At 47.1% G+C, this 25,484-nt stretch overlaps 1 protein-coding gene across 10 annotated transcripts in view; it reads left to right on the top strand.

The window, feature by feature from the left end:
- NTRK3 (neurotrophic receptor tyrosine kinase 3) overlaps positions 1 to 25,484 on the top strand; it is a 376,383-nt gene that overhangs the window by 225,373 nt on the left and 125,526 nt on the right. For all 10 annotated transcript variants that reach the window (XM_072737252.1, XM_072737257.1, XM_072737256.1 and 7 more), the window contains one exon: positions 5,684 to 5,872. In XM_072737252.1, the coding sequence (XP_072593353.1) occupies positions 5,684 to 5,872 (189 nt within the window). The remainder of the gene's footprint in view (positions 1 to 5,683; positions 5,873 to 25,484) is intronic.

Here is a 25,484-nt window from a genome sequence, read left to right as displayed (position 1 = left end):
ACAGCAAGCTTCACTCCTCCTCTTGCCCTGCCTTAGGTCTTTGTGGCTTCCCGAAAATAGAAGAGCTCCCTGGACAGATGAGGTGTCCTCCATGTTCTCTGTGGTTATAAAGGTTGGAAGAAATACTTCTTCCTCACAGAGGCCCCAATCTATGGGTTTTCCGCTGAGGCAAGTGACCTGAGAACTGGCCAGAGCTGGAAAGATAAATTGGTTCCTAGGGTGAATGTGGGTTCCCCTGTAAGCAGATCTCAACCTGGAGTACTGTTGTCACCCCAGGGTGTGTTTGGAAATATGCTGTGTGCTGGGTGGAGGGTGGTGAACTGGCTTTTTTAAACATTTGTTTAAATTTTTAAAAAGATTTTATTTATTTATTCATGAGAGACACAGAGAGAGGCAGAGACATAGGCAGGGGGAGAAGCAGGCTCCCTGTGGGGAGCCCGATGTAGGACTCAATCCCAGGACTCTGGGGTCACACCCTGAGCCAAAGGCAGACTCTCAACCACTGAGCCACCCAGGTGCCCCTATTTAAAAAAAAATTATTAGACTTTATTTTTCTGAGCAGTTTTTGGTTCACAGCAAAATTAGGGGGAAGGTATAGAGAGTTCCCTGATATCTCCCTAACCTCACTCATCATCAGCATCCCTCACTAGAGTGCTACATTCCTTACCACTCATAACCTTGAGATTAGCTTTTAATGCCCAGGCCTAGAGAGGCCACATATCTTGCTGTACCCAGAGCAACCGTGTCCCGAAAGGACTCGTCTCAGCCCAGCACCGCCACAGCCGTCAATGCTGGACATTGACACAGGTGGGCAGGAGTGAGCCACAGGGGTCTCCTCTCAAGTTCTTTGAAGTGAGGGGTCTATGTACTCTTTACTGCCTTTTATTTTAAGGAATGTGGTTTGTGGAAGAGTGAAGGGAGTTAGAGGGCCTCAGGGACCAGACAGCAGTCTGACGGCACTGTGCTCCTTTTGATGTGGTTGTAGTTGAACACAAGCGTTTAGCAGCTCTGGGCTGCAGAGCTCATGATGAATTATCTATAATCTATCTGTTTGAGTCTAATGAGGTGATTCACTCTTGTCCCCATTCTCAAGGATCAAGAGCAACCTCTTTAAAAAGGGTCTCAGGGACCTGCAGTCGAAGGCAGATGCTCATGAGGAGGATACTGTGCCACAATGGACCAACTGTCCTATTGAACAAATGCTGTCCCCCATGGTCTGCACTTCCAGGGAGGCAGTGCCTGTGACGGTTATGAGCACAGTCTCTGAGGTGGACTGGGTTTGCAGCCCAGAGAGCATCCACCACTTTGCATCCCATTTTTGGGTGTGTGTCCTTGGGCAGGTCACTGCTTGTGCCTCAGTGCTTCCATCTGTAAAATGGGGAAAATAAAGGTACCAATCTCATCAAAGCCTTATAAAGTTAACAAAGTTGCATTTATAGAGCCTGATAGGTCAGAAGCACTCAATAAAAATTATGATGGCAATGGTGAGATCTCCAGTTTACTCCTCAACCCCCTATAATTGAATGTTTTCCTCCATCCTCTCTGGGAACTGCTATCACGGAGGCCATCTTCTCCTTGAAGAGTGGCTTCTTTTTGTTCTTCATCCTACTTGGCCTTAGTATAGAATTCTCCTGAACTTCTAGATACTCTGCTCCTTTGACTTCTAAGTCAATGTCATTTTCTGATTCTCTTCTGCTTTTCTGGCCGTTTCTTCTCATGTCCCTTCCCTTGCTCCCCTTCCTCTGCCCACATTTTAAGTATTGGGTTTCTCAGGTTTCGAAGACTGCTTTGTTCATTTATTTCTGTGAAGTTTTCCTGGGTGACCCTGTCCCGTCCCATGGCTTTGGGAGCCTGTAGCAGGACCTGTCTCCTCCCTGTGGCTCTCACCTGGTCCTTTCAGATCCTAGAATAATGTTGAGAAAGCAGAGACTGTTTTAGATCATAGGCTTTGGGACTTTTTGTGGACACTCGCTGTCCATTGATGCCCTGAGATACAAATTCAAAGAAACAGCCTCTAGTAAAAGGCTCAAGTCCCAATGTTCTGTCTTCTCCAAACTCCTCCTGACTCAGTGTCCTGCCTCCATGTTGCTATAACAACCCATATCCCATAATGCTGAGAACAGAACTGGGTGAGGTGCAGGAGACCTTCTATCATATGGTCTTTTTGGAACTGGATCTCACATTCCCTCTTTTCCCCATTTGCCCATTTGTTTTGTCAAACCCTCTCCTCCTGCTGCTTCCCAGGAAGGGGGAGGTGAGTGTCTGCACACCTGCAAGTACCTATCTTTTGCCCTTATAATGAGTGGATACACTTTTAGGAGTAGAACTCTAGGCTGAAACTTTGCCCATCAAAAATTTGAAGGAATTGGGGCACCTGAGTGGCTCAGTCAGTTGAGAATCCAAATCTTGATTTCAGCTCAGGTCATGATGTCAGAGTTCTGAGATCAAGCCTCATGTTGGGCTCTGCACTTAGTAGGGAGTCTGCTAGAGATTCTCTCCCTCTGCTCTCAAATAAATAAATCTTTAAAAAAAAATTCGAAGGGATTTCTCAGTGCAGTCACAGTACATTGTTACAGAGAATTGCATTGTCTTTCTGATTTCTGTTCCTTTTGAAATATAACCTGTCCCTCCCTCCTACAAGCTCTCAGCATATTTTCTTTATTCTCAGGGTTCTGGCATTTCATAACATTGTGTCTTGATATGTGTGTGTGTGTGTGTGTGTGTGTGCATGCATGTGTTAATTATGCTGAAAACTGGGAGTGGACAGATCATTTGGAGAAAATTTTCCCTAATTTTTTTATCCTCCCTTCCATCTTTTCTATTCTCTCTCTCCTTCCCTTTTTCCCTTTCCCTACCCTGCCACCTTTCTTTTATTTATTTATTTATTTATTTATTTTTTTTTTTAAATTATGATAGTCACAGAGAGAGACAGAGAGAGACAGAGACACAGGCGGAGGAAGAAGCAGGCTCCATGCACCGGGAGCCCGATGTGGGATTCGATCCCGGGTCTCCAGGATCGCCCTGGGCCAAAGGCAGGCGCCAAACCGCTGCGCCACCCAGGGATCCCGCCACCTTTCTTTTAATCAGATATTGAATCTCTGGGTTGAGTCTTTAATTTTCTTTTCTTTTCTACTTACCTCGTCTTTCTGTTTTGTTTGACTTTCTGAAAAATTTCCTTGGCTTTGTCTTCCACTCCTCTTTGACTTTTGAATTCTGATGGTGGCAATTCTCAAGGACTCATTCTTACCCTTGAATTGTTCACATTTTAAAATCTTGTCTTATGGATGTGATGTCTTCATTTGTCTCTCTGAGGATATTCGTGATTTAGAAAAAAAGTCTTCTCCTTGCATTACTCTGTTTCCTGCAGGTCCCTGATTGTCTGTTTATCTTGTGTTCTCTCATGTTGAAGCTTTGCTGAACTGTCTGGGAATCTTGAACTGTTCTCCCATATTTACGAATTAAGTTTTAGAAAGCACTTTATGCACATAGGTGGGCCTCATCAGTTATTAGCCTTCACTGTGGCATAATCACAGACTACACATGACTTCATTGGGAGACCACCAAATGTCAACATCTAGGTCCTTTTCTTTTTTTAAAGACTTATTTACCTTTAAATAAGAGAGAGAAAGAGAGAGAGAGAGAGAGAGAGAGAGAGAAGAGAGAGTACATATAGAGGGAGGAGCAGAGGGAGAGGGAGGGAATCTTAAGCAGACTCTCCGCTGAGCATGGAGCCTGATGCAGGATTCGATCTAATGACCATGAGATCATGACCTGAGCTAAAGTCAACAGTAAGATGCTTTAAGTGACTGAGCCACCCAGGTGCCCAACGTCGAGGTTTTTTTTTTTTTGAGACATTCAGTTTCTGCAGAGAATATCCTCTGAATCTCCTACAGGGGAGAAGACTGGGAATAGGGTCAGTGAGAGGTGTAGGTATACTTGGTTTCTGTCTTCCAGGAGCAGGAAGGAGGCAACCAGCTCTTCCCCTCAGCCTCTCCAGTTCATTTTCTCCAGGAAGAAACTACTAGTCTGGTGGGGTGGGGGCAAGGTCATGGCTTGTGTACTTTGTTCCAGCCCCAAGCCCCACTCCAGCCTTCAGGCCTATGCTGTGCCTTAATGTCCTGCGTGACCCCACTGAACTGGCTTTCTCTAAATATTCCCCCTGCAGTCCCTTTGTGAGGAAGCTTACATCATTTCATTTTTCATCTTCCAAAACGTTGAGATATCTTATTCCTTCTTGTCTCCCTTCTTCATTCTCCTTGTACATAAATATTTCTTTATATTTTAGAGGCATTCAGCAAGAGGGGAATGATAAGAACCTGTGCTCAGCTTTCACTGTTTCATTGGAATCACAACAAAGTTTTTCAGAGTTTATAAGGAGTTTTCAGCACTGGCCTCCACTTGCAGGGCGAGTGATGATCACCAAGTGTGGTTCCTTTTGCTATGTGGTCTCCAAACTCCATGAGGCACTTGTCATGGTTGGCATAAGCCTGTCTGTACCAAGGGAGTGGAATTCAGGGAACTCAGACCTCATTTATTAGTTTTCCTTTAGTTCTGCCTCATTGGTGCTTCACCTCGCTATTCGATAGGAAATATCCTCCCCATAAACTTCAGTAGATATATCAGACTTCTGCAGCAGAAGTACTGTGCAAGCCTCAAAACCAAATCACAGTGGGCACTTTGTCTTGGGACCATGTGTCTTGCAAAGCATTTCAAACACCAGTTGTACGAAGCCACAGTCACAGCTAATTCACTTGACATGAGTTTTATTTGTATGTATGGGGGAATCACACCAGCAAATAGAATCATTGCTCTGCCAAGACTGTGGTGACAATAATCTTTGTCAACCTGTGTTTGTGAATCACCTGAGGTACTGGGTTTTTTCTTTGAGTTGGAACATGGTAGAGTTGGGGTTGGTGAAGATGCGAGTGATGTTCCTTGAAGACGCTGGAGCAATGTGGATCTTTCAAGAGTGGGCAGCTGACCTGGCTACCTGAAGGCTAACAGTGATGCAGCTGAATTAGTGTCACTTTGAAAGCTGGCTCAGGTTCAATCTGAGCCCATACTGGGCTTAGCTCCCTATGGATTGTCAGAAGCCATAGCAGAGTCCAGTGAAAGCTGGATACATTCCTATAGGAATTGGAGGGCCACTCTGGAGAGGCTAATTAAGGCACTCCAAGGCCCTAATTAGAGGTTCTAGGCCTTGACTGTGCATGGTACTGACATGGGATTTCTTCAAATTCTGATGCCCAGGTGTGTCCCTAGACCACCTGAATCAGAAACTAGGGATGTGACCCACCCAGGAACAGAGTGCAAATCACAGCTATGTAAATTTTTTAAAATCTCGTTGTTGCTACATAAGTGAAGAACTCATTTAAAATTTGCATTATTTTGAACTAATTTGAATTTGGGGGAAGTGAAAATAGTTCATGGCACAGTCACCCTGATACACTATTTCGCAGCTGTTTCCATGGTGTGATGGAGTGGGCTTTTCTCTCTCTCAAGAAAGAGATCGAATGGGTGGTTCTTTGAAGGCAGACTCCAAAGCATTCAGGGAATACTCTTCCAGTGGATTATACTCTTACAGAAACGTGGTGGCAGAAATAGCAAAAGGATCTATGGGCAGGGCTGGGCACTGCCCAGGCGCGACTTCACTGATATTCTGTGTCTCTTTCGGTGTGCACAGGTCCTGTGGCTGTCATCAGTGGCGAGGAGGACTCAGCCAGCCCCCTGCACCACATCAACCATGGCATCACGACACCCTCATCGTTGGACGCCGGGCCAGACACGGTGGTCATCGGTATGACCCGCATCCCAGTCATTGAGAACCCTCAGTACTTCCGTCAGGGACACAACTGCCACAAGCCAGACACGTGTGAGTACTGCAGTAGAACATTGTCCCTTCTGGGGAGGGCAGGGGAGGGTGGCATGGCAATAGACCACGTAGCTGGGGTTCCGAAACCTTCTGAGATGACCTACCACCTGCTAACCTCCCACTCTCTAAGACACCCTCCCTATTTGTCTCAAAACTTGAAAAGTAGCCTGGGCTAGGGGTCTTCATTGGGGCAGAGTCTCCTGGGCAGAGAGGGCTCAGGCTAGGAGGGAGCTTAGATGTAGGAGGCCCAGCCCCACATGAAGAGGTATTCCCAGAAAGGCAGGGGACACACACAGGGCTGGTCTTTTCTAGAGACCTGGCCTCTGCATTTAGGAAATGTAACCCAACACTGTCCAGATAGGAACCCTTGAGGTTATCAGACCCTCCGCCCAAGCCTCCAGGAGAAGAGAAGGGAATGAAGGGTGCTGAGTACTGTTTGAATGGAAACATCTCTCTAGCTGCCTCTCCAGTGCAACCGAAGTGTGCACTTTCTGAGAACCTGATCAAGGCCCCAGTGCTAGGACACCTCATCCCCCTCTGCAGATGTCCCACAGGGATCAGAGGATTCAGGGCACCTGTTTCCTCCCTGTTTCTCGCCCACTGTTGGTTCCAGCCTCCCTCCTTGTCTTTCTGATGAGCTCTGCTAGGGCCTCTCCCTGCTCCCCGGGCCTCTCCCAGCTTCTGGAGCCTCCGGGGCTTGGACCGTCCACTCAGCAGGTGCTCCTTTTGCTGCGTCCCAGGTGCAGTGTAGGCCTAGCAAATCCAGTGCACACCCTCTCCTGCTCCTGCCCTCGAGAAATGGTCAGCTAGTTCAGGAGACAGTCCAAAGGCCTCTGGAGGCCATCTGAGGGCTGGAAGGGATGGGCTAGGTTAAGGCCTCATCTTACAGACAGGAAAACTGAGATTTGGGGAGGCTGTCCCCAGGCTTCTGCCATCGGTTGTCTTCTCTCTATGGGTTCAGGGTTTTGGCCAAGGAAGAAGCACCCCAGAAGCACGTCTTGCTTTTCTGCTGGCTGAGCACTCTGTACTCGGGCCTCACCTTAGCTCACAGAACTCTTGCTGCTCCTGCTGTCCACCTTACAGCAGAGCAGGCATTCAGCTCTCTAATTGACCTTTGCTTCTGTTTCCCTGGTTCTGTTTGTAGTGAGATGATGGCCACAGTGAGAGGGACTGGGCTCAAGTCAGAATAAGGTCATCATGTGACTCCCAACCTTGGGTGCCCTCCAGAACTGGTCTCTGTTTACCGCATAACCCTATCAACGTCAGAGGAAGGATGTCTGGGTTATGGACCAAGACAAGGGAAGAAAAATAAACTGTGATTCAGATAAATAGTGGGGGACACTGTGTTTAGTATGGTTCTGCTCTGGCTAAAGGTCTTACCTCCAGGCAGGTTCATCTTGGGCTGATGTGAGTGTGGCTGGAAGGAAAGCCTTTCTGTGATGGTAGCGTGGCTCCAGGCTCAGTCTAGAGTTGGTGATGCTGAGCTTTCTAGAGTGATGCTGGCATTTGAGCAAAGACGTAGGCATTGCTGTATTGAATATGCAATTGATTCTCGTTATTCACAGTAGTTACATTCCAATAAAGTCACCAGGAACACTGAATTAGCAGACACTGAACCATGGCTCCTAGGGGACATATAGGGTTAGGTTCCTCCGAATGTCTGGTCACAACATTTTTATCAACTAATCAATACATAACCTGTTTTATGTGTGCTTCTGTTTGGAGATACTTATTTAATGGATGCTGTGGTTCATTAACAGCAATCTCAAGGTCAGCACTATGACTCGGGCCTGAGCGAAGCGTATCTAACACACCTGTTTGTTCCATAGGCCTTCTTGCTCATAGGAATGCTAGATGGCGCTTCAGCATTATGCTCGGGAAATTTTAAACTGGGGAAATCCCCCCACACCCCGCCCCCCGCCAAAAGCACAAATATGCAAAAAAATGGCACCAAATAGACAACAAAAAGGACACTCATTTCTGGTAGGAGACCAGAAACAAGAAGACAGAATGTCACATGGGAATGTGCACATCAGGTGACTCACATTTCTCACCTCTTCTTTCATGTTTGTGAATGACTACGAAAGTGCTGCCAGTAGTTGGGGATTACACATAAGTTTTAGTAAGAAGGCGAATTTGTGAATCCAGAATCTGTGAATAATGAGGATGGACTATGTGCCCTGTAGGGGAAGTCCTGGGCTTCTCGTATAGAGTCTCTGGGTTGTATCTGTGCTCATGTGCTCCTGATACCAGCTTCTCAGTGCTTGTCAGGTGGGGATGGATCTTGCTCGTGGGAGGACGGCTTCCTCTGGGCTATTAGAATAAGGGTGAACTGTGGAGAGTCACAGGATCTGAGTGCCCTTCAGTGTCAGGACCCAGCCCCAGCCAAGGAGCGATGGCCCTACCAACTGTGTGGAGGAGCTTTCCTCCCTAATCCCTGAGTTTGTGATTGGAAGTAGACTTTTGAAGGATCCAGCTGTTACTTCTGTATAAACAGGAAGGGTCCGTGGAGGTGGAAGGGAAGCAGGCTTATGGATGAAAATCTGAAGGAATAAACAAACAAACACCTCACCCAGGGGAAATCAAAGCTGATTCCGGATTGTTAAAACCCTTCAATATTAGGGAAAGTGTCCTTTTCGGAGGAAACAGTATGTTTTGTTCTGTCAGTAGACAGTGGATGGCTCCTAATTGTTTTCAGAAAGCACGAATGGCAACAACAAACAGTGTGCAGGAGCCTTGTAACCAGGTTTGGCTAACCCTGCCTCTGTGAGTCTACGATTGACTCACACAGCCAGGGAAGGGCAGCGCCTGCCACCTCCCCCACCCCCACCCCCACCACCACCCCGGGCTGAGATTTACTGGGTAAGCGGCAGCAGGTCTCTGATTATAAAGGCTTCATCAGCTGAGAGAAGTGACTCCAAGACACATCCCCGAGTGTGATGAGACACTGTCATAAATAATTAAAGCCACATGCACGCTGGCAGATAAATACGCGCAGAACATTGGTGATTCTGCAGACAAGGCTGGGGTCACGCTTTTGGGGGGATGGCAAGAAACGGGATTAAGGGAGGAGAAGTGCTCATATTATCCATCCCCCGAGGTATCTCCCATCTGATTCCCTCCTGCATCCCATGTAAAAACGTGCAACATGGGAAGAGATTGCAGGGACGTCATGCAACCTGGCTTCAGACATTTTCCTGAGTCTCTCGGTGATGGATGTAGCACAAAAGCACTTCACTTTCTTAAATATGTGTTTACCATAAGTGGTGGGACCTTTCTGACCAGAGTTATCAGGATGCCGCTCTTTCCCTGCCTTTCCCTCTATCTGCCTTCCATCTGATCCATAGCATTTTTCACAGCATGTCAGGGCTGCAAGGGTGTTTGGAGATCGCCTTGTACCATCCCTTTTCAGAGGCTTGCCTGCATTCCCAACAAGCGCTCTACACTTGGCATTGTCTTCATTCTCAATTTATTTGGCCTTTCCAGGGATTCGGAAAAACCCGAGTGATAAAGGTCCTACTTGGGAATAGGTGTGGAAGCTGAAGCCTAATGAGGCCCCCTTCTTGTTTATTGAAAACCCCCTGGTTCTCAAAAACGTCAGGAAATGGATCCAGGCCTCCTTGTCACACAGCTGATTTGCGGCTAGATCATATGGAATGAGAAATCATAGGGCTGGCCTAGAGGGACCAGTGGGAAGAAGTTGGGAGGTGTTTGTAGCAACACAGGGCCCTTGGTCACCTTGTGACAGCCTTGGGCCACAGTAGTTATACATATGCTGGGGCTGGATCTCCAGCTGCTGTCCAAGGAGTCACGTTTTGGCTCTTTCCCCCAGGCCAGCTGGAAGGCGCTTTGGCTCTGCTTCAGGCCCTAGACTTCTCTGTTCATCCCTCTTTCCAAGACCTATTCTCAGAAGACTGTTTGCCTGTTGGTGGAGTGAGCAGAGGCTATTTGGGGAGCTAAGCAGTGTCCTCCCTCTCTCTGTCCCCAAATCAGGGCATCTGGTTTAGTCACAGGTTGTCTCCATCTTGATTGTCACCTTCCCAGAGCCAGCCCACCCCACCTCTCCATCCCTTTGATCTCTGCCTCTGCTGGTGGGCCTGTGCACAGGGACCTGTCCCTGCCCTGGCCAGCTATGCCTTCCTCTTCCCTGGCAGAGTGGGTCCATTTGATCACCTTGCGCTCAACCCCGAACCTCTTTAGGGTTCCAGCCCTGCAGCTCCATGTCTCTCTCCACTTACCCAGAAACCCTGACTTCACCATCCTTGATCTCTTTGCAAAACTTGACCATACTCCTCTTTGTTCTCATCCTTAGCATCTAAGCCACTCTGACTGTGCTGATTTTCCTCCCTTTCATCTGTCCAGTCCATATTTATTGAGGGTTGTGGGAGGCCTTCTTTTAGACTCTGTAAGCAATGGGGAACAGGGCGTGCATAGTCCCTACCCTCAGGGACTTGTTGCCAACTGCAGCTGATCTCCAAGATGCAAACGGCATCTTCTGTTCCCTGGGGTCTACTCACGGAACCTTGTGGTTTCACCCCCCATCTTTCTGCCCATGATTCCCCAGCCTCAACCCATAGTGGCTTCTTTCCAGAATGCCAATCCCACACTGCCAACTCCTGCTTTAGTGTAATTCCTGCTTGAGATTCCCGTCTCCCTTTCTGGCTTGGCCCACACACCCCTTTCTCCCTTTCTGCACCCTCTTCCCATTGTTCAACACCTGGCTTATTTCCAGCCTCTTCCTAGGCCCAGGCTATGGCAAAATGACCTTCTCCCCCTGGGAGCCCCTGGACTCCAGAGTAAATGCCACACTCTAGTCTCCAGTGACTTTGAATCAAATCTTAGGTCATCCTGTCACTTCTCAAAAGTGTGTGTTCTGTTTCCCAAACTGACTTTGAATTTATTCCAAGAAGAAGCTCTTACATGTCATAATTCTTCATTTCCTATTGAAGATACAGCACGGGAATGGAGTCCAAGGAGATAGCAACTAGCCATGTGTGCCGGATGACGCCTGGCAAGTGTATTCTTGTGGCCTGGACTCTCTAGAGATGGCACAGACAGAGGCAAGGGTTGTTGCTCTGCACCCAGCAGCCTCCTCCGAACCAAGCAGTAGTTTGGTGTTACACTTCCTTTATTCGGGGGACCTTGCACCCCCTTCCTGAGGAAGATGCTGCCATTCCCACTCTGTAGAGAGGACTACGGCTCAGTGAGCTTAAGTGACTTATTCTAGATTGCTTGGCTCTTGAGAGAGAGGCTTGACATTAAAACCCAGGCCTGCTGACGCCGGCATTGCCAAGGATTCCAGTGCTTCACAGGCATTTTCTCAGCACCTCCTGAGCTCAGGGCAGCTGTCCGTTGAGGACCGAGGACAGTCTTGCTGTTCTGTGGAGGCCCACTGTTCTCCTCATTTCCTGGATTGGGACAGTGCTACAGACAGGCTGTTCAGGGCTGGGATCCCCAGGAGGACTTCGGCTGAAGTGCCCTGTGGTCATGCAGCTGGGGCAGCCTTGATCTGGCTATTGGCACTTATTCCTTTGAATTCTCCACAGAACCGAGTCCCCAAGAGACCATGCTTGCCTTCAGATAAGGCAGTACATGGCCCTGGGGTTAAGTCAGTTTTTCTTTACTTTTTATTTTTAGAGTAGTTTCGGGTTTACAGAAACATTAAGTCAAAAGCACGGAGAGTTCTCACTCACCTGCTCCCACTCTTGCCACCGGTTTTCTCTGTTGTCACCATCTCCTGCCACTGTGGTGCATTTGTTACAACTGATGAAGCAGTACGACGTATTCAGTAGTCAACTGAAGTCCGTGGCCAGTAGGTTCACTTTTTGGGTGGTGTCGTCCTGTCGGTTCTGACAAAAGCAGTGTCATGAATCCACCATTACAGTGTCGCACAGAACAGTCTCGCCGCCCTTACAGACTCTCTTCAGCCCACCTGGTCGTCTCCCCTTCCCAACTGCTGGCAGCCACTGATCTTATTGTCTCTTACAGTCTTACCTTTTCTGGGTGTCATATGGTTGGAGTTACACAGTAGGTAGGCTTTTCCGATTGGCCTCTTTCACTTAGTAATGTGTATTTTGGATTCTTTCATGTGTTTTTGTGGCTTGATAGCTTATTTCTTCTCACCACGGAATAATGTTCCATCATATGGGTGTCCTGCAGTTTCTTATCTGTTCTTCCACTGGAGGATTGTACAAGTTTCCCCGGGGCTGCTGGGACAAAGTACCACGAACTGAGTGGCTTCAAACAATAGAGATTTATTGTCTTGGGGTTCAAGAGGCTAAAAGTCTAAAGCAAGGTGTCAGTGGGCCACGCTGCCTCTGAAGCCTGTAGGGGAACCCTTTCTCGCCCTTATATAGCTGCTGGTGGCATCGCCAGTATCCCTTGCCACTGTACTATTCCAGTCCTCTGTCCTCACATGGCATTCTTCCACCCGTGGCTGCCTTCTTCTATGCACACCTGGCCTTTTGGCTTAGCGCGCCTCCAAACCCGCTTCAGTATGACTTATCTAATCTCATCTTGACTTAACTGATTACATCTGTAATGGCCCTGTTTCCAAGTAAGATCACGTTCTGAGGTGCTGGGGATTAGGACTTCAGCGCCACTGATTCCTTTTGTTTCAGTTTCCCTGAATCCTGGCTAATGCCTACTGTATCCCCATGTGTTACTGTCACGCTGGCTCTAGACTTCAGGCCTCCCACGCTGGTTCCGTGTTCCACATGAGTCTCTATGCTTTGAACCATAGGTGTGCATTTGACTTTCAGCCCCTCCTGGCTGGCCACCTCTTCATGCCGCTTCCCTAGATCTATCACAGATCCTCCCTGGCTGACCTGGCAGCTCTGCCCTGGGATTTTCTTCATTGCCCCTGGTGCTTATGAGGCAGTCTAAAACCATCTCTGTCAGTTCCCTTAAACTCTATCTTCTCCTTCATTTCCTGGTCAGTGAGAAGACATTTACTGATTTTTTATGAAGTGTCAGGTACTCTGCTGTGGGCACTAGAGTGGAGAGGAGGACACCCCCCCCCTTCCTAACACCACTTTGGCTACATTGAAGCTGTTTGGGGGTCCTAGCCTCATTCTCTTTCCCCAGGTCAATTGCTTGATGCGCTCACTCACCCTCACATACCAGCCTACAAGACAAGGACTTCCACACAGATAACCCAAGCTGGAGCTGCTGGGTCTGTGGACTGTGCCCTTTCAGCTGGAACCAGTGGTTCCTTCATCAAGAATGAGCGAGTGGCTTATCTCCTCCTCCTCTTCTGGGCCAATCGGCCATAGAGCTTGCCTTTTCTGGAAGAGGAGCTGCTAAAGCTGGTTTCCCAGCTGTGGTGGGGAGCCCAGAGTCTGAGCATGTAATGCAGTATTAATAGCGCATCAGCATGATATAGATTTCTGTCACCTTCTGTACTAACAAACATCGCTTAGTGCAGGATAATGATGGGTGTTTATTCCCAGCCACTTAGCTCAGCATAATGGACTTGCACATGAAATATGGAAAATGGGCTGCTTTGTCTGGGAGGCTGGGGCCTGCCTGTCATGAGTAACAGAAGCGGCAGCAGCAGCAGCTGCTCCTGCAGAGGAAGGCTTTCTAGGTTTTTCTGTAGCAGAAGTTCTGATGGACTTGCCTGATGGAAGGAAGGGGATCTGGTTACAGGGCTGGGCTGGGAGCTCCTCCTCTGGGAGTACAGCTGAGAAGAGGAAGCTGGCATACTAGGGATTGCCATTTTCTCCCTGTGGCTGATTTAGGAGGCAGGCTTGGCTAGATGTGACATGGGGTGGGGGTTCTGAGGTATCTCCCCCTTTATTCTGCTGGATGGATCTAGATGGGCTAACTGCAGGTCCAACTATAGATAAGATAGTAGTGAAGGTAATATTGACATCTTACTTTAGCCTTTTCGGCCAATGGGTTGTCTCCAGGTCTTGCTTGCCAGGTAGTCTTTCATAGAACTTTTTGAAAAATATACATTTATCTATTTGAGAGAGAGAGAGCATGTGCACTTGTGCATGTGCACATATCCATGAGCAGGTGGGGCAGAGGGAGAGAGAGAGAAAGAATCTCAAGCAGATTCCATGCTCAGTGTGGAGCCTGACATGGGCCTTGCTTTCAGGGCCCTGAGATCATGACCTGAGCTGAAACCAAGAGTCGAACATTTAACTGACTGCACCACCCAGGCGCCTCCTCATAGAACATTTTAAGTGAACATAAGTTAGGATTGTTTCCTCCGATTCCTCCTCTGATTCCTCCTCAGTCCTATTTTCAGATACAACTAGAATAAGCAGCAGATCCCTCAGGATCCTGCAATGTTAGGTTTGGTGAGACCAAGGTTCCTAGAGGAAAGGACTGCTCAGGCATATTCCCATTTAACTTTCTAGAAAGAACTGGGTGATGCCAGAGTGGGTTATCTTGGGAGTCCAGGGCATTAAGTCCTAGGCCCACAAACTGGTCCTGGGGGTCTCAGCCCCTAGAGATGAACCTCTGTTGGTCACTGACTCCCAAGACCCCCAGATCTAGGCATAATCAAAGCATGACATTTTGTCTTTGTTCTCTGTCCCAGGAAGAAAAAAAAAAATCAAATGATTCCATTTCCCCTAAATTGTCTGAATCTACTAGACATTCCTGAGCACACACTTTGGAGCTGCAACCAACTAGTCCAAAGGGACAGACTCACCTCCATCTCCCTGAGCCAGGACAACCTGCCTTCCTATTGAATATCATGACCTCATTTGTTCTGTGCTTCCGTGCCATAATCACATACTCAAAGTTAGTAGCTGCATGCAGTCATGCTAATTAAGTAATTAGGTATAATTGTGCTCACTGTAAATACACAGTAATTGGCTTAAAAAAAGTACTTGGGGGATAAGCATGTGCTTCAAGGTGGAGGAAGTGAAGAATGCTAAGACCCCCAACCTGGAGTAGCATCATTGCAATGCGGGCCTAGGAGAGGTTGCTCCCAACAGTTGAAAGTGAGGAGGATGTGGAGCAGGTCTTTTGTTTCCTGCTCAGAGCCCTACACGCAGAAGGACTACTTGTCTCCTTGGCATGTCCTCAGACTTGTCCTCAAGGAGTAGGAGGATTAACTCCCCTCTGGAGATCCTCTCCAGCTCAAGACTTCCCAGAGATACCATTCTCTCTTCTCTTCCAACTGGATTCTGGCATCCTGTCTGCTTTGAGTTTTTTCAGGATGGTAATTCAGAGTCAGCTAAGAAATACACACAGGGGTCAGAGAGGAATCAAAAGTGGGGCTTTATTACTGGACTGGAGAAAATTGCTTGGACTTAAAGCCAAAGTGGGCTTCTTGATACCTCTGCCAAAGCTTGAACTTGAGATGCACACACAGGAGTCGCATCTGCAGAGCAGATGTTCATCCAGTTGCATCGAGGGCTATGGTCTGCCTCACCTTTTGCAAGTCAGGGAGTTCTGTTGCCCTCTGGAAAACCACGCAGCATGCAGGGACAATCTTCCTTTTCTGCCCTGCTCAGAAAAGAAATAGGATGGCTGATGATGGACCCTGCTTATCTCATCCATCAGATACCTCACTCACTTCTCAGAGGGAGGAGCCAGGGGCCCAGGTTGAGGGAAAGGCTGGGGTTACTTCTTTTGTCTCCAAGGAGATAAAAACTCCTCTTTTATGGACAGAGGCTAAAAGATGGGGAAAGAGAAAAAAGATTCCCCCTCCCCGTGGTTAGAGACAGCAGGGGGCTCTATCATTAGTGGTGGTCCCTATTAGTATTCTCTTTCCAAAAGCCCTTTTCCAGGAGAAAATGATCATCATTTCCATTTCCTCTGAATGAGCACATGAGTCATAATCCTGATGGGAGATTGCCAAAGAGGCCGGAGGTACTTGTTCCCTTTGTGCTATATTCTTCATGGTCAATAACTAAAAACCCAAGTGCTACCCACCTCTTAGCCAGAAGCCCTGAGTCCAAATGCCCTTCCAACTTCTCCTTAGCTGCCTTTAATGCTGTATGCTCTGAGGGATGTTAATAGGCATTTCTCAAAAACAATGTTCTGTGGTCGAATAAGTTCAGGAAAACGTGGATTAAGTAAGTGTCTTACTGTGGGATGCTGAGAGGTTTCAAGGATAAAGGTCATTGCAACTTTGCAAGAGGGGCCTTGGCTCTGCAGCACTTCCCAGATTTATTGAGCCTCTGAGCCTGATTCTTGAGGTATACCTGTTAACATCTTTGTGGACACAGATGTTCCGTGGATCACATTCTGGGCTGTTCTGGGGGTTTGGGGTTCTGTTTTCGCCTCCCCAGCAGATGTGGTAAGTCATCTGACAGAGTGCCCAGATGGGCCTGAACCCGTTTGGCATGTGTACTGTCACATTTCTTCCCAAGCCTCTGGGAGGGAGAGGAAGTGGCTGCGTTCCATGGGAATGCCCAGAGTTGGGGTGGTGGCATTCTTCGGGATTTCTGGCAGAGAGCTAAGTGCCCTTCATTCAAGTGGATCAGGGGGGTCTTTGTCTGTTGTTCTCTGCCTAGAAGCTCTTGCAGGTGCTTCTAACACTTCCTAAACCCCCAGATCCGGAGATGCTGGTCATGGCCAAATTTTCACTGCATTCCTGCTTCCTGCATTTCACTGTTTCCAGGCAGATTTGCCATTTAGGATTGAAATTTCAGGGAGCTGTTCCTAAGAAGAAATGCACAAAGATGCAAGATGCTACCCCCCCCAAGCCACTGTTTCCAAATCATTGTGTGGAATGTCAAAGTACATCTTTATTTCAAGAAGGATATATGATGCTTTGGGCATGAAATGGGCCAGGGCAAGGTCTCAGCCAGCCAAGAGAGTGAACTGAACCCTTGGTTATACGGTGTCCTTTTTCATTAGAAAATAAAAGGAGTAGGGTGGGGAGAGGGCTGGTCCTAGATCTTGGTCCCAGCCTACCAGCTCTGTCACTGCATGACTATGGGCAAGACATCCATCCTCTCTAGACTTGAGATGAGAAAATGTGAGCACCTTAGCTGATATTTTGTGAGATGAAGTGGTGCGAGAATTTGGAAGTGCCCTGACAACTTGCCTAAGTGACATATACATAATCATTCTTCCCTTGACAACAGTATTTTTACAACTGTTTTTACAATCCCTGATTCAAATATGCTGTTGGGGGAAACCAGCTTGGTGGTGTCAAAAATAGAGATTTTCAAAGCCTGATGATATTTCTCAAAAGACAAGCATCCTTCCCTCCAATGACTTCTTTTCCCCAACTCTAAGAAATAGCATTTTATCACCCAGTTCCACAGCCACAGAAATGCTCATAGGAGTTAGGGCTGTAATATGTTGGTTGTCAGGAAGTAATTGGTGTAGATGAGTAATGGGCTCAGGCCAATTTCCTTTTGGGTTAATGAGACCGAAAAGCTGTGAGCCCAACTTGAAGGTGGTAGACAGATTCATGGTGGGATTCTTTTGTTTGGTTAGCTTTTCATTCTTTAATTTTACCCTTCTCCTTGTCAGCAAACATTATTTCGTTGAAACTACAGCATCCATAAGCCTCCCTGCTTTTCTGTATTCCTATCCAAGTGCCTCACATTGAGTAACTTATATGTCCATGCCCTCATGGTACCCTCTGTACCATGATGCTTTGATGCTCAAGTGACTTCCTGTTTTGCTTGTTATTTTTTTTAATATTTTATTTATTTATTTGAAAGAGAGAGAGAGAGGACGAGTGAGGGGGAAGGTGCTGAGGGAGAGGGAGAAGCAGGCTCCCCTCTGAGCAGGGAGCCCAATCCAGGGCTCAATCCTAAAATCCAGGATTGGATCCAGGGATCAGGACCTGAGCCAAAGGCAGATGCTTCACCAACTGAGCCATGCAGGCATCCCTTTGCTTGTTCCTAAACATGAGTATACAACCCCTTCATTCTTTCTCAGCAAACATACATGAGACCTCCATACACAAATATACACATATGTGGGTCTTGCCATATTTGCACACCTATCTCATGTTTTAGACAATGATTGTATCACTTGATACAAGTGATACAATCACAATGGTCTAGTACTTTGGCTGCAAGTACTAGACCATTATGAGCCACTGGGCTTCCAAGAAAGAAACGGAGCATCACATAACTCAAGTAAATAGCCTAGGAAAGGTGTCTGGTGAAGGAGGCCTTTGGATCTGCTCTTCCATGATTTTCTTGCCTCTATCTTTCTGTGTTTTGCTTTACTACCAAACTGGCTCCCCTCGTGGTTACAGAACGGTTGCAGCAGGTTCAGCCATCAGCACTAAACCCAGGGACCAAGGACAGCACAGAGTTGTCTCTTCTTAGGGGTCGATTGGAATTGACAAAACCTTTCCCTGAAGCCCCCAGCAGTCTTTCCCTCTTGTCTTCTGGGCCAGAATTAGGTCATCTTCCTAAAGCAGTTTGCCCACAAAGGGAATGGAATTACCACAAGCACCCTAGGCCCTTCTAGATTGTCCTCTGGACTTAGGATAGAACTCACTTCTCCTGAGGCATAGAGCTGCCTGGAGGGGAGTGGGCAGATACCTCCACAGGGTTCTGTTAGCAGGGAAGACACGAGAAGTGGCTGTTAGAAATAACAGTGGCTGCCACTTTAGTCCTCTCCAAGGGTAGACCATGCTCACCTCATCATTCTGCCTCACAAGTGGTGGCTGTTGTCTGCTCCCCTGAGAGTGAGCAGAGGCCTCTTGGGGTAGAAGTGGGAGGAGGAGGGTGAGGACACTGATCCTGTGTCAGTGCTACTCGTATTTTTCCTTTTAGGGAGAGCAAGCTGGTAATTTGTGGTTGTCGTCAGTGCTGTTCTGGTCTGGAAAACAGTCCTGCTAATTTTCAAGGCTATACTTACATGCCCGAGCAAAGAAAGATCCCTTCATGTGGCTGTAGCTGGATATGATGATCTCAGCCGAGCAAACTGTTAATTCCTGGGAGCTGCTGTAGGGTCCTTTGGGAGCATAGTTTCTGGAGAGTAGGTGGGAGCAGGGGGTGGTGAGGAGAGAGTAAGAGGGGAGGGTGTGAGGAGCATAGCAGTAACCTCTGCCGGGTACCTGTCAGTGCCTGTTACCAACCAGGCTCTGAACTTTAGGTACATTAAAACAATCATAAAATCTTTCACTGCATAGTGTTTACTCTCGGGCATTGAAAACAGTTTAACTATAATAGATTATTTCACTTTTACGCACACTATAAGGTAGGTGCTGTTACCTTTCCCCATTTCGTTGATAAGGAAGCTGAGACGCAGGACAGGTTAAGATGTTTGCTACAGGCTCCCAGCTGGGAAATGACAACACCGTGGTGTGACACAGCCTGCCACCCCCTCTTGCCCTCGTGAGGTTTTTTTACATGAAACCTACCTGGATTGGTAGTGTTGTGACCCACCCCCCACCTTGAAAGATGAGGAAACTGAGACTCAGGGAAGCTAGGGTATTTGCCCTGAGGTTGCTCTCTGGTCATGGCAGAGCCAGGATACATACTCAGGGGTTCAGGCACACACCTGTGCCCTGGCCCTGGGCTGCCTCCCCTCACCATTAGCTGACTTTCACCCATCTGCACCCCCCCTTCTGGGAAACTGAGGATGGTCTCACAGGTTTGCAGACGGATGCTAGCTTGGGTGGCCTATGAGGCCTGCCATAGAGTCAATAGAAGGCAGTCCCTTTCTAGGGACTTCCTCTGTAGGCAGCCCCCCCCTCTTCATTTCTACCCCAGGAGGCCATCTGGAGCCCCAGAGGGGGGCCTCTCAGAGCAGAGTCCAGCTAGCCACAGGCCCTGGAGGTGACACCAGGGCTACACAGAAGGAGGCAGATGAAAGGACTTAGAGCCAAGTTGCCCTCTTTCTGGGCCAGGCCTCCCCTTATCCTGTCCCTGGTGGCCGTGTAGCTTAATTTGTTGCCCAGATTGTGGCCAGCCAGGCCTCTCACCAGGCACTGCGTTAGCACCCATCCCCAGACCTAGAATTCCTGGTGATGCAGCAACTCTTCGCTTTGGATTCTGCTGAGTCGAGCAGCCCTAATGCCACCGGTAATGAAGAAGTGTTGGGACTAAACTCCTAATGGCTCATTGATTGGTTGAATTATGCTCAGTGTAATTCTGAAAATAGGTTTTAAATATGTGCTTGGGGATTTGTGGGGATTTGTTACTTAAGAGCTTTAACTCAGTCGTGGCTGGTTTGACCAAGACATCCACGCTCTCAGGCTACGTTGGTGCCATGCTGCTCACCTCGGTAAGAACTATCCCCCGGGCCAAGAAACATGCCAGAGGGGAGTGAAGACAGGTGTGGAAAGGTCTCCTTCCCCTTAATACACTCCCTTGGGCAGGGGGCTTGAGAAGGTCATCCTGGTTTACCCAACCATCACAAACCTCTCCATATACTTAGAGTGGATGGAGACATGTAGATTCTGGATTCTCCTTTAGGTGTCCTCTGAAGTTAGGGAGTACAGAATGTCGACCTCCTTCTAATGGCAAGTTTTCACAAAGGGAGGCCTTCAGAAAGGCTCAGTGTCTCAGCTTGTTGGCATTTTCTGGCATCACCTGGTCTACCCTCCATCCTTGACTTCCAGGTCTAAGGAGGGAGTGGCATGAAGGGTCTGGTGCTGGGCTTTGGACACCTATGCTTCTTTTTGTTACTGTCAAGTTAATCTGCAGACAATAGGAAAAGGAAGCAGATAATACAGAGACCTCCCAACCTAGCTATAATTACCATCCTTATCTACTTTTTAAAAAAGATTTTATTTATTTATCAGATAGAGAACACAAGTAGGGGGAGCTATGGAGGGAGAGGGAGAAGCAGGGTCCCCACTGAGCAGGGAGCCCAACACCGGGCTTGATCCCAGGACCCTGGGATCAGGACCTGAGCTGAAGGCAGATGCTTAACCAACTGAGCCACCCAGTGCCTCATCCTTGTGTACTTTGTTCCTGCTAGCCTATCAGGGACCTAAAACACCTTGGGGCGGAGTGGGCCAGAAACCAATGACAGATGTCCTGGCTGAGCCTCCATGAGGTATAGTAAGACTATATTTCTGAGGGGACATTGGTCAGCGGTCTTTTTTTCAGAGCTTCTAATGCTACTCCTCCATTTTGACCTCTATCTGAAAGACATTGTTTCCTTATACCCTTCCCTAGGGTAATTTATACCCAACCAGTCATTAGAAAAAACGATATCCTTAGGGAAGAGACGAAGTAAAAACAAAACCTGGAAGAAAAGAAAAAAAAATTATGCTCGGCTCTAATAAAGAAATTACTGACGTTCTACATTATGAACTGTATTAATTTTTAATGGCTGAGAAAGAAGTTGATTTATAATGCATCCTTCTCGGCTGCAGCGCCTGTCCCCAGCTAATAAATAAATGACAGGTCTCTTGTATTAAAAGTATCCGTCATTTTACACTGTTGGAATGTAAATGGCAGAGGCGTTGAGTGAGAGGCTCCTGGGAGCCGGTGTGCCCTGCTGTGCCCAGTCACAGAGGGAGCTGGCCATGGAGGTTGGCCTCGCTCTCAAACAAGACAGAAGCTCATTTCTTCCCCTTGGTCTCAGCAAAGTGACCCAAATAGCTCCAGCTCTTGTGGTCCAGGGGAGAGTTCATAAGAAGGGGTAATGCTATGCTTAGGAACAGTTCTGTTGGAAAATGAAGTTCCTGGTCCTTAAAGCGCCACTGCCCATGACTTCTCCCTGCACGTCTTGACCAGGCACCACAGGATCACATGTCAGTGGTTGATCCTTTGTTGAGCCGATGTGTGACTCACAACTCTGGTTCACCATTCTGGGCCTCATTTAAAAAAAAAAAAAAAGGTAATAAAATAAAGCCTATTATTTGTCTCTGGTTTTAAAGTAGTTCTATACTTATTGTAAATATTTTGGGGGAAAATCTAGAAAAATGTGGAGAAGCAAGAATTACCCCCACACTGCACCCAGCGATGAATGCTGTGAACATGTTGATGCACTGCCTTCCAGTCTTTTTTTCCTTGCAGAGATACATAAACACAAACAAATAACACACGCAGACATGTATACAGCAACACATACGCTTGTGTTATGCAAAACGAGATCATAGTTGGCATACGGTTTTGTAATCTGAATTTGTCATTTAGCAATATGTCCTGGACCTTTCTTCCATATCATTAAAAATCATGCAGTTATTTTTAGTGGCTCGTGTATGTTTGGCCAGGGCTGTTTTCACATTGGTGCTGTGTAGAGCTGGCAATCAGTCAATCAAAACGCACTTCTCTGTTCTCTATCACAGTGCCAACTCCAGAGTCAACACAGTGCGGGAGAAAAATGAGGACAAAAGATGGGTTTTGCACAGAGCTCATAATTATGGAGCAACCTAGCTGCAGCATCAATGCGGTGAGGCTGAGAGAGGAACAGAGTGGCATTGTCCCCATATGAGAGAGGCCAGACTCCAGCTGGGGAGAGAGGCCTCTTCCAGTTCCTGGTGATCTAGGCATTAAAGCATGTCTCAGAGACCCATGTCACGGGGACCCTGCAGCTCAAGGGGCCAGGTGTGCAGAGTGAGCCGTGGCTTGTTCAAAGTAGGGAAGCAGGGGTTTGGGTGAAGGTGGGCAAAGGATGGAGGATTTGAGCTTTCTCTAGAGCCAGGCGGAATTTAGACAGGCAGAGATCCTGGAGCTCAGGAGCTTCCAGGCCATAGTGGCAGGAGCTGGAAGCAGAGACAGGCCTTGCAGGGACAGGGATGGGAGGTCACGGGAGCCTGGAGAAGAGCCCCTTGGGCGGAGGGAGCAAATCTTGTGCATGTATTACACAGTCTAGGTTATTGAAGCAACAGTTATGAATTTATTCATAGCATTTGCATTTAAATAGTTCCAGTCTTTATTTACCACAGTTGACATTGTTATCAGTTTCTCAGAAACAGGTAATGACTTGAGAAGTAAAGGCGCTACGGACATTATAATAAAAGAGGTAAAACAAAGTAGGTGATTCCCGTTGAATTTAGGGACTGTTTGAAGCAGACACAGAAAGACCCCTTGTGCCTGAAAGAGCACCAGAGAATGAGAGAAATTTAGCGATTGCTGCCAGCAGGTTCGACAATTTCTGATTTATTTATATTGTTTTCATAGGCTTATGAAAATGGAAGTTTGCCTGGATTTTGAGACTAGCATTTCTGTCCTTCCACATACGAATTTATTTCTTGATTTGTTGTGTGCATTTCTAAACATAGACCAATGCCTTTCGCTCCTGGAAAAGAAAAGAAAAGAAAAGTCTCTGAAGCTGGTAAGAAGAGGAATCAGAGACCATGTTCCTATGAAGAATCTGCTCCTGTGTTGCAGGAGAGATATGCAAGGCAGAGTCCCAGAGGCATTCGTTCCTAAAGCGTTGGAGAGAGCCTGTCTGTTTGCCAGGGTGAACAATGGCCATTCCAGATAAAGCCCTGGTTGGCCCTGGTTTTAGAACCAGTCAGTTGCCATTACAGTATGATCCTCACTTAGATTTTTGCCTTCAAATCTTGGACCTGAAGTTATTCTGGCAACAAGACTTGGCTGCAAGTCTTTTTGAAGAGAGTCTGGGTTCGTAATGGCATTAAACAGGAGGCAAACTCGTGGCTAGACATTTATTTGATTCTCATGCAGCTTTCGTGTTACTTCATCAGCTCACAATGGGGTCAGCCCATTTCTACTTTTCAACTTCTAAATGACTTCATGTGCAGTTAACAAACAGCACACTGGGGTTTCTCTTCCTTTCATTCTTTCTGTGGAGGGCTGGAGGTTATAGTGTCGCCAACGTATGGGTCTGTCCCTCTAGCATTTCAGGGGCAAACCCTAGCTGATGGCTCACTGGGTGGAGAGCCTGGGCTAGGAAAGGTTTCCATTCCACACCACCCATGACCTGTTTCAACTCCCACCCAAAGGAGGATGGTGTTAGTAATTTTTAAATTTCCTGCCACCATACAGTTTCAGCTATCCACAGTGGAGCTTCAGAAGACCATTGTTCTTTTAAGATGGTGGTTCTCAAAGTGTGGTCCCCAGACCAGCAGCATCAGCATCACCTGGAAACTTGTTAGAAATGCAAATTACTGAGATCACCCCTTCAACACCCCTCACCCCCTAAATCATCAACTCTGGGGTGAGGCTCAGGGATGTGCATTTTAATAAGCCCTCCAGGTGATTCTGATACACACCAAAGGAATAAGAAGCATTGTGTGAGATACTTGCTTCCCCTTCTCCCCCAATCTGAAATATTTGAAGAAGTTGAGATGTGTTTCAATACAATTGTTGGTGGTATTTAAAAAGTAGTACTATTTCAGTAAACACTTATTGAGCATCTGTTAAGCTCTAGATACTATATTGGGTGCTGTGAGGACAACTAAGCAAAGAAATAGGTCATTTTGATATGATTGCTTTGTTACAAATATCTAAAGACAGTTTTGGGGCAATGATAACATAAACAAGAGACCCTCATCTTATTGCTTATCCTCACCCCTCTATGACTTCTGTGCCATCCCTGGCTTCTCCATGTGGGGCATTTTGTCAAGGCTTAGGATCAGTGTTTTGAAAGTGAGAAATAAGTATGGACAAGGTGTAGGGAGAGGCCAGAGATAGGGTCAGGATGTCAAGTTTGTGTGTTACTTGGGAATAAGAATGCAAGTATAAAGATTTTTATTTCAAGCTGTGTGGAAATGCTTCCCATACGTCCAGACTCCATGTCCTAGCAGCCCTGTCAAAATGGCTTCGTTGGATTAAACCTCTTCATCTAGAGATCCATTGTCTGGTGGGGTTGTGGATGACATAGAGGTGGCAAGATGGGAATCAGCTAGCTGAGTGTGGACTTCTGCAAGGCAAAATGTGTGCATTCCGCTTCCTGGCCCAGGAGGCCATGGGGCATGAGGAGCTTGAGCCGTGTAGGCTTGAGCACAGGAAGCCAGATTTGCCGCTTGCCACCTCACTGAGCCTCCATGTGTCCATCATAAAGTAGAAATAATGGGAGGACCTGCCTTACCAGGGCATTCTATGTATTAAGTGAGGGAATGTGTGCAAGGGACTTGGAACAGTTGCCTGCACTTGGGACAAAATCACTCAATTCTATTGGGCTGTTTATACTGTTATTATAGTCTGCCTTAGTTACACTGAAAAAGGAATCTTTAAATGTCACAAAAACAGGTCTGCCCTACGAGGTCATCTGGGAGTATTTATTTGGTCCCGCAGATTTGGTTTGACATCATTTGCAAGTAACTTGTTGGTGGGAAATGTCTCCCCACATGGAGCCAGTGTCACATTATACTGATGTCATTCAGTGCCAGCTTATATGCAGGTAGCCAGGACCCGTGTATCTTCAGTCCTGGCTTCTCCTCAGAGTAGACCCCAACCATGACCCAGGCCCAAGCTTCACCTCATTGCCAAGGTTGAGGAGGTGATTTTTGCCAGAAAATCTCAGATTAGTGAGAATTTAATCATGATTTTCAGAAGTTCTAAAAATAGACAAATACAGCAAATGCCCCTTAATATATTGGATGTACATGTAACCTTTTCCTGTTCAATGGAAATGTATACATTTTTTAAGTCCTTCGAAGTTTGAGTAGATCTACATTCTAATCAGTTCCTAGCTAAACTTTCTCAAATTCCATTCTATTTTGATTTTTTAAAAAGATTTGATTGAGTGTGAGTGTGAGCAGGAGATAGAGGGAGAGATCTCAAGCAGACTCTCTGCTGAG

This window comes from Vulpes vulpes, chromosome 14 (genome assembly GCF_048418805.1).
Source record: "Vulpes vulpes isolate BD-2025 chromosome 14, VulVul3, whole genome shotgun sequence".
NCBI classification, from domain to species: Eukaryota; Metazoa; Chordata; class Mammalia; order Carnivora; family Canidae; genus Vulpes; species Vulpes vulpes.
This window is presented reverse-complemented; position numbering and strand designations above follow the sequence as displayed.